General features: G+C 33.9%; 1 protein-coding gene across 3 annotated transcripts; it reads right to left on the bottom strand.

Moving 5' to 3' along the window:
- Positions 1–1,627: 1,627 nt before the first annotated feature.
- LOC120203261 (probable serine/threonine-protein kinase PBL5) lies at positions 1,628–4,305 on the bottom strand. 3 transcript variants are annotated; one of them, XM_039203589.1, is made up of 6 exons: positions 4,075–4,305; positions 3,281–3,531; positions 2,941–3,130; positions 2,458–2,849; positions 1,948–2,237; positions 1,628–1,895 (listed from the first exon to the last, which is right to left on the bottom strand). In XM_039203589.1, exons 1-6 carry the CDS (start codon positions 4,211–4,213, stop codon positions 1,880–1,882), a joined length of 1,278 nt encoding a protein of 425 aa, XP_039059520.1. In that variant the 5' UTR covers positions 4,214–4,305; the 3' UTR covers positions 1,628–1,879. The 3 variants fall into 3 exon arrangements, with proteins under 3 accessions (XP_039059520.1, XP_039059522.1, XP_039059519.1); XM_039203591.1 differs by having other exon boundaries at positions 4,108–4,305; XM_039203588.1 differs by having other exon boundaries at positions 3,281–3,534; positions 4,075–4,304.
- Between the last annotated feature and the right edge of the window lie 5,412 nt (positions 4,306–9,717).

Below are 9,717 nucleotides of genomic sequence, written 5' to 3'. Positions count from 1 at the left end.
GTTAAGAAAACTATGGAAAATGAGATGCAGATGAAGATGAGGAGGACGAAGAAGAAAATAATGGAAAATTTTCGAGTTTAGTACCTAGGAAATTTATGGTTCAAGTAAAACAATATCATTTTGGGTCTTTTGAGTATTAAAACAGAAACATCAAAATGACGTCGTTTAGATGAGGCATCCATGTTTAGTGACGTCACAACATGCCCTGCCAAGTCATCGTGCCTTTAAATCATTAACGGCGGAGTGGTATAATTGGACTTAAAAGTAAATATTAGTGCTAAAATTGACAAAATTAAAATGTTAGTGGTATAAACGAGTCAATACTTAAAGGTTTGTGGTATTTGAATTACTTAACCCTTTTCTTAATTTCATTGGTTTGCCTTTTGGGTGATTATAGCTTAATGGAAGCGGGGGGAAGTATTGTTTGCGTGTGCTAAAGTACTCTTGTCAATTTAGGTGTCGGATTATTAACCGTTGATCTGTAGATATCTTATTGTTATTGATGGGTTTAGATTGAACTTGATTTTTGACCTATAAGTGTTTTTGGTTTTTTATTTTAGGGTAAAATACACAAATGGTCCACTAACTATAAAATATTATTTTGTTGAGTTCTTTAACTATTAAAAGTTACAAAATTATCCATGGAATTGCTTTGTTGAGTCCATCGACTATTAAAAGTTACAAAATTATCACTCGATTATTTATTAGGTTCCGAACTTGTCATTTTCTGTTAAAAAAATAACGGACGTCTAAGTTTGACATTAATATGTTGACTGAAACATGATAATCATTTTCTAACATTTTCGTGAATAATAGGCATGTGATCATTGTTTAAAAACAATGAATAGTCCATTCAACATGTGTAAAACGTATCTCACAAGTATGGCGGTTATATTGTTCGATCCAAAAAAAATCTACAACTAGTCACCGTATTAGCATTGCAGCAACGTTCAGTAGCTACTTTTTTCCTTTTTTTTTGGGGGGGGGGGGTTCAACAATCGCAACATTTGAAGCCAATGTTGAATAACTGCTTCGTCACCATAAATCATATTCGTTGAAGATGATGGTCGGGAGCTGTGGACTGGATTGCTCTTGTGGGAGGCTATGTAATTCAGACACAAGCGGCCGCAATGGCAGGATATTGACCTTTCAGTAGAGGGTCAACCACTGGTGAAAGAGGTTTTCTGTGTCTTCCAACATGGGACAATCCCGACATAATAACAGAAGTAATGTGGTCTTACCTATGCAACAATTCAATTCCTTTTCGCTCAAAAAAGAAAGAAAGAAAAACATAGAATTTGACTATAAAATTCAGTACCCGAACTGGCGCTACTGATATCGTTCTTCTTTGATCTTTTGCTTCAACTCCCATGCCAACAAAACCAACTCGTACTCAATAGTTAAATTTCTAAAAATGGTTTATTCTTTTCCCTCCTAATAACCTCTCCCTTTTCCTTTCACATTCTCGTCTGCACAGAAAAATTTTCCAACCCCAAGAAAATTTTCTGTTTCTTTTGTGAGTTGAAAACTCGAGTCAAGAACGAGTTTTGGTGCAGAAACTTGAGCGCCATGATTAGGAAATTGTCGATTCCTGGACCAGTAAGTAATGATGGTTTCGGCTAGCCGATGTAAGAATTTTTTTATTTGCAGGTAATCACATTTTTTGCTTAATGTTATAAGATATTAAGATGGCTAAATCTATTATCATGTGAAAAATGTTCCTACAATGAAGCATCTTACATACAAGAACCCCCAACTCACATGTACGCCAGCAAAGGGGAGATAAAGAAGGGAAAAAATATCTGTATGTGATGATTTTACGGGTTGGAAGTATGCCGGTTATCTTTTTTGATCCAAAAATCGATAACTAGCCACCATATTAACATCGCAGTAACCTTTATTAGCTATTTTTAGTTTTCGTTTTTTGTCCTCCGAGCTCAGCGTCTATCAAGTTCATATTCTGAAACTGGTTTTTCATCATCATCCATATTCATTGCCGATGATGGCATGCTCTTTCGGGAGCTGTGGACAGGACTGCTCGAGTCATATTTTTGGGAGGCAAGGTAATTCAGAGCCATAACCACATCGGATACAGCAGGTCGCATATTAGGCTCCTCCTGAACACACATTGCAGCAATGGCAAGCGCTTGGTAGAGACCTCGGACAGGATATTGACCTTGCAGTAGAGGGTCAACCATTCGTGAAAAGTTCTTTCTGTCTCTGAACATGGGACGCGCCTGCAAGCAAATAAACCGATATCTGTAAAACTGATAGAAGCGAACACTTCCGTAATTACCACTTTTCTTTTACCAGTTACTTGACATAGCAATATCAGCTACAAATACACATTAAATGAAGATAACCAAACGAAACCACGTTCATCACAGATACATATTAAATCGACAATCTTGATATGATAACAGACACCTTCAAGTAATGTGGAATAAGCTTTCTTACCCATGCAACGAGATTTTGTTCACCACGTTCTCTTGTATTGTCAATTGCTTTCCTGCCGGTAATTAGTTCCAAGAGGACAACCCCAAAGCTGTAAATATCCGATTTAAATGTCAGCTGTCCGGTCATGGCATAATCCGGTGCACAATAGCCATATGTGCCCATAACCCTAGTAGAAACATGAGTCTTATCGCCACTGGGACCAACTTTGGCCAAACCAAAATCGGATAGCTTCGGATGATATCCTTCACCGAGCAAAATATTGGAGCATTTAAGGTCCCGGTATATGATTGGCGGATCCAATTTTACATGCAAATACTCTAAGCCCTTTGCTGCACCAGCTGCTATTTTCATCCTAGTGTTCCAATCAAGTGGTTTTTGGCCAGGTGGAAGGTCTGTACCATAATCAGAAGATAAGTCATTGATCAAAGACAGAAGAGGAACGAAAACGGAATCAGCAGGTAAACAGGAGGAAGACTTTCTTACCATATAAATGATTTTCCAATGACCCTAATGGCATGTACTCGTAAACCAGTAGTCTTTGATCACCCTCGGTACAAAACCCAATCAGTTGAACAAGATTCGGATGCTCCATCATGCTTAATATCGATACTTCAACAACGAATTCCTTTATGCCCTGAAGACCATTACGATCTAGTTGTTTGATAGCAACAGCCTACATCATGGAAAAAAAACCAGGAAAGTTACCACCGAGTTCATCAATGAACACAATGCGTAACGCCAGACAATTAACAAAGCATGGACAAGACAATATTCGTAATCTTTTAGCAACAAGGACAACAAAATGATATTAAACTTTACTAACTTGGTTGGTTTTCTCCAAGAATCCCTTGTAAACTTTTCCAAATCCTCCTGAACCCAAGAAACAATCCGACTGGAAGTTGCCTGTTGCGGCTGTGAGTTCATCGAATGTAAATGTCTGTGCCCGTTTACTAGCTTTACCATCCTTGGACATCTCATCATCCAAATTAAGTTTCTTTACATCTACGGATAACTGGTCATCCTTAGCTACCTCTTCCTTTCTTACAGACTCATATGCACTGACTTTCGACTCATCTTTTAACAAATGGACCAAAAAAAAAAACACAAGCAAATGAAAAAGACATAAGATAAGGTCCCATGAAAAGGAAAACCCGAAGAGAGTTAAAGATTGGCCACCACAATCATCATTTTTAAAAGCAAAAAAAAAAAAACAGAGCAAAGAAGGACAAATGGAAACAACCTGTACGGATTTTCGAATTATAGAACAGATCTTTCACTAGAACAAAATTAAAATTATCATCATTACACATACATTACATGTTTGAGTAAATACTGTATACGATTTCACAAAAGCATTTACTCGAATATTAACATATCAACTGGATGAGTAAGAACTTAAAACCCCCATTTTGCAATGATCAAAACTAAAACCCCAAAGTTATTAGTTTGAAAATCAATAGAAGGAATCCGTTTTTTATTCTAAAATCATTTTATCCACTAGAACAAAGCAACGGAAAATAAAATTTTACATAGAATCAACCATGATCAAACACAATGCAATTCTTTTCCACGCAAGCAATAAAGAAAATCATAGAATTTGACAATAAATTTCAATACCCGAACTGGCTTGTGTTTGAACATGGGGTTTACTTTTGTTGCTACTGATATCATTCTTTTTGTTCTTCCTGCTGATGTTCTTGCTTGTCCGCTCCTCTGATCTTTTGCTTGAGCTCCCAGGCCAACAAGAAAAACCCATATTAATGAAATTTCAAAAACAAGAATTTTTCGCCCTCCTGATAATCTCTCCCTTTTTCTTCAGTTTCTCAGCTGCACAGAAAATTTTTCCCAACCCCAAGAAAATTAAGAGACAAGCAGGGAAATAAAAGAGAAAGCACAGAAATTGAAAATATAAAAGAAATTATTTTGGTGTTACTAAATTTATCAATGTTTTATAGACTTAATAAACACTCCTATTAGGTAGTATTCATGAGAAAAGCGACTCAGGGGAACTCGTTAATGCTTAAACTCAGACGCTGAGTGCGCCACGTCACGAATAATAGGGTGTTTTTGGTAAAATCCCGCGCAAGGAACCGTGCACTAGTTTTTGTCGGTTTCCTGTTTTTAAAAAACTCGCCGTTTTGCTTACGTGGCACAATTTGATTGTCCTACAGTGATCCGAGAGCGAGCAGGAGATCGCAACAGATCTTTGTCCTTTTATATGGTGGGAGAACAAACTTTATTTCCCGGCTTCTTTTATTTTGTTTTCTTAATTTGTGGTTCGCCGTTGGGTGACGTATTGATCACAGGCAGCCTTTTATCAGCGTCCGATTTTCGAAAAAAAATGGTAGGTCAAACATTTCAGTGGGAGCCACATGGATTGTGGGACCGACTGACACACGCGTTTATTAACGCTCAAAATTATAATGGAAACGTTTTTAAATTACAGCTGAACGGTGATCCACGCGTTCCGAAAATAAAATAAAAGGGGTCACCAATTACAAGGGTCAACCGTCTTGATTAGATCAAGGCCAATGAGCGTGTTTACAATTTTAACTAGGATTAAATGCAGCCGATCACCGTCGGAATTTAAAACTTTGAGTGCCGGTTAACGCATTGGAGTTTGGTTAAGTTAAACCTCCACGAACTTTCCTTTTCCTCTTCATTTACTCCATATTTTTATAATTTAATTTCTCACACAGCAAGCTTCCGCGCATAAACTGACACCATTAAAGTGGGAATTACACCTGCTAAAAAAAACTAGGATATATTTAATTAATTTCACATTCAGTAATTTTATTAAACCTAAAAGTTGATGAAGAGATGCCTGATGGATTGAGACAAATACATGGTCGGTTTAGAAGTAAGATATTAGCAATTAAATTAGAGATATTGGATTGTTTTTGTGAACATAATATAACGACGAACATGTGAATGTCTTCTCAATTTAATGAATAAACTATTTGTCCTATAGTAATAGAAGTAATCATTTTATTTAAATTTAATCATAAAATTCTAGAATTGATTTGATTGGTTAGCAATTAAGTCTCGGGCAATCATTTTCATTTTATACTTGAATAGTTGAATTCAAGAACAAAATAAAAAATTAATATAGTTTTAGATAAGATATAATTAAAATATGGTTGTTTGCATCTTCAAAATAGTGTAGAAGAAGGGGCGTCGTTAAGACATTGTCAGTGGGTTTAATTTCATTTGCAAGTGAAGGAAAGAAAAGAAGGTTGCGCAAGAAAATACGATGGTTGTTGATCTACCATTTCAAGTATTAAATAAAATAAGCCCTCTACGCTGTTACTCGAGAGGATTAAATCTCAAACTTCATTAAGACAGGCATTACTGTTACATATTAAATTGCAAAAGGTGAAATGGGATGAAACATCTGGTCCTCGGCTAAGAAGGCTGCGGACTCAATATTTTAATGATGGGGGCGGCCAGGTGCGTAAGAAACAGGTAAAAGATGGGGAGGAATAGTTTGGGATTTGGTAGGTGGTGTCCCCTTTCATGAATGATTATGGACCAACATTATGGTAGGCCTATCAGTTTTGACCCCCCCCCCCCCCTTTTCTTTATTATTATTACTCTCTTCCGTAATAAAACTGTACTCCATGGATAGTTGGTTCGTGTCGGTGAAGGTGAGCTCCAGCCAGGGACGACTCTATTCAAGGGAAAACCCCCTCTCAAATTATTTGTACTAATAATATTTATTTTTAATTTAAATATTAATTAAATAAGAAATTAGTTTAAAAATTTTAAATTTAAATATTTATTACATTTTTTACGTGGAACAATTTAATCCCTTCAGTGTTTGATCTTTGTTCTATTTCTAACTCCAAGACACAGCTGAAACTAGGAACTCAAAATTAAGCTTGTTATAGACTACAAACAATCCAATACCATGTCATCTTAATTTTAATTCCACACAACTATATTTTTTATATTAAGAACATGACACGTAGATATTGATAGTTTATATATTTATATTCTGATATTCTTATTGATTTGGAGTAATTTTGATTTCATCTCAGAGTATCTTTTGAAAGTGACTTGCGGTTGACATAAAAATATAAAAATTTAATTTCGCGATTGTTGTGTTATTTGACTAAAGAAACACTTAATTTATTTTGTTAAGAAATGAAGTGATTTAATTATATCAGTTTGTGCAATATGTTGATCAAATTTGTGGTCTTTCTTATTCATATAAGTGTCGAAGAAATAAATTATGGGAGGTGTTGTGTACGATTAATTTACCATTAATGTAATATTAACGGTTTGAGGTTGTTTCTGGATCATTGATGGGATACATTACTTAAAACTAAATCTTTCATATTATCGGTTAAGCCCATTTTATTGGACCGGGTAGATAGATGTGGAGCAAAACCAACCAGGAATCCAAATATGTGAAAATGAAATTGGAAGGCCTTGCTGTTTTTGTTTTTGTACAACATTAATCCCACCTGCTCTCTCAATGCCCCATCCCCTTCACTAATTCCTTGTTCTATATATTTGAATTAACCACTCCGATTTGTTATTTGATCAAAATGATTTTCTTTTTAGTTTTATAGGATAAGTTAAAATACATTTATTTATTTTGAAAAAAATCACTTGTATGTATATTTTCGTTAAGAGCTACTTCCTCTCGAGCTATTCTAATTTTCAAAGAATTATGTGTATGGGGACCCAGTTTTTAAATATGAATAAAAGTTCATTTTTAATTGAAACAAAAAGGAAAGAGCATACAGAAAAATCTAATAAAAATCTCGTTTCTCCAACATTGCATAGTCAACTTGCTTCATACTTCAGACCCTAAATTCTAACAAAAGTACGCGGCTTTCTCTGTCTTTTCTTAAAAAATACCAAATATATAACTTATTTATGACTGGTCACCAAGTCCAAACTGAAACACGAGAGCGCGTGGGGACAGTTTGATAGATTATATATATAAATAGAATCGAGTATTTATCATATATTTTGAAATATTAGATGCCATCTTTTAATTCCATTTGTGAAAATTAAAACAATGTATGTAAATTAATCTTCTTTCTAAATTCTTTTGATTTTGTAAGGTATAAAAATAACAATGCAAAATAAAATATCATCCAAAAATTATAGTTAAAAGAAATCGTTGTTGTTCATAGATGTCAATAGTTCGATCATCAAATAATTAAGAGTATTTAGAACAAATATTACTCTATAATCACCTTAACTTAATAATAATAATAATAATAATAATCATTAGTTGACTACTAATTAGTTGATGAATTATTCAATATTCAAATTTCAAACTCAAAGAATAATGCGTAAAATTAGGGGAAAACAGAGAGATAACTATTACAAAAAATGAAGGCAAAACATTCTAGTAGGACAAGAATTGGTCACGCTTTAGTTGATTTCAGCCTCTTGTCTATATTTTGATTTTTTTCATAATATTATCAAATAGAAATATTGAATTTTAATAACGATTTGATAAATTTTAAACAATTAGTATCTAAATAAGTAACTAAAGATATTATATTAATGAAAATGATCGAAATTAAATAAATTTAGTATTTATTTTTAATAGATATTATATATATTCTTAGGGTTTAGATGCAATTTATCTTCATTTAGATGATTTCCAAATTTATTCGAGTTTACAAAGTAGAAAACTTTTTTACTTTATCTCTCTTTATTATCATGAGCCAACTTGGAAGTGACAACAAGCTTTTAGATTTAGTAATACTTACTAAACGCATAATGAATATGAAAATATATGAATTATTAAGTAAAAAATAGGGTAAAGTATACAAATGGTCCCCAGACTATAAGATATTACTTTGTTGAGTCCCTCAACTATTAAAAGTTATAAAATAGTATCCAGACTATAGGAAGTTGCTTTGTTGAGTTCATCGACTATTAAAAGTTACAAAAATGTTACCCGACTATTCATTATGTTCCAAACTAGTCATTTTCCGTTAAAAAAACTAACGGAAGTCTGATTTAGATGTTATCATGCTGACTAAGATATGATAGTCGTTTAAGATTATCATATATCAGTCAGCCGGTTAATGTCCAACTCATATTGCCATTAATTTTTTAACGAAAAATGACGAGTTTGGAACAAAATGAATAGTCGGATGAGAACTTTGTAACTTCTAATAGTCGAAGGACTCAACAAAGCAAATTCCTATAGTCGGGATACCATTTTGTAATATTTAATAGTCGAGAATTCAATAAAGTAATATCCTATAATCAAGGGACCACTTGTGTACTTTACCAAAATGAATTACGGGTGGTTGGTGTCTTAGTTTTGAAGGTTGTTTTCAAGTAGCAATAGCCATGACTGTGACTCTGTCTCTATGAGACAACATATCTTTCAGCCATTGCCAACCATTGGTACGAAAGCGCGTTTCATCCTTCCGTCTTTATAGTAAAAAAATAAATTAATATCCTATGCATCAAATGTAAGATATTCAATAATAATGTGTAGAATTACATATTAATAATACATAAAATATTAATTTATAATTTTTGCTGGAAGGAGTGGATGCAACCAGAGAATATTGGTGAAGTGCACATAGGCTAAGAAAAGCAATATATTTAGATTCATTGCTTGAACTAAGAAGGAAAAATAAAAGTATTTTTGTAAATGAAAGACACAAAATTGAGGTTCAAATTATTGCTTTCTTTGCATAAAAATCAGCAATGACCGACTGAATTATGAAAACATTTTAAAAATAGAAAAAGTTAAACAAAAATTTGCAATTTTATTTATAATACACAAAGAGACACGTTGATATGCTACGTCTTCACGTCTCAACACTTTCACTAGCTTAGCCACCACAAACATTAACACAGGGTCTGCATTAAGTATCGAAAAACAAATTTGTGCCTATCCATATGCAATGAAAAATGAAATAAAACGACTTCTAATGATCAGCTTGAACGAAACAACGACGTTTAATACTGAAGAACCAACTCAGTGAATCGAATGATCCATGTAATTTTTTGGGAGTTGATATTGGTGGTGGTGTTGAGCTCCAACTAACGCCGCCTCTGTTTTCTCTCCTCTCTCTTCTTCTTCACCCACACAACTTTCGCAGCAGATTTGAAGAAGCCTTTGATAATTTTGATCTTGATTTGGCCTCTTTTGGGTGGAAATTTCTGTTGGTTCATCTTTGGTAGTAAGTTAGTTATTGGAAAACACAGACAAGCAAAAGAGGTGGATTAGAAGTACGCTTTCGGTTTGGTTATTGCAAAAAACAAATG

The sequence above is a fragment of the Hibiscus syriacus genome, unplaced genomic scaffold (genome assembly GCF_006381635.1).
Source record: "Hibiscus syriacus cultivar Baekdansim isolate YM2019G1 unplaced genomic scaffold, ASM638163v2 tig00009499_pilon, whole genome shotgun sequence".
In the NCBI taxonomy this organism is placed as follows: Eukaryota; Viridiplantae; Streptophyta; class Magnoliopsida; order Malvales; family Malvaceae; genus Hibiscus; species Hibiscus syriacus.
Note: the sequence above shows the minus strand (reverse complement) of the source record. Positions and strands in the feature narration are given on the sequence as shown.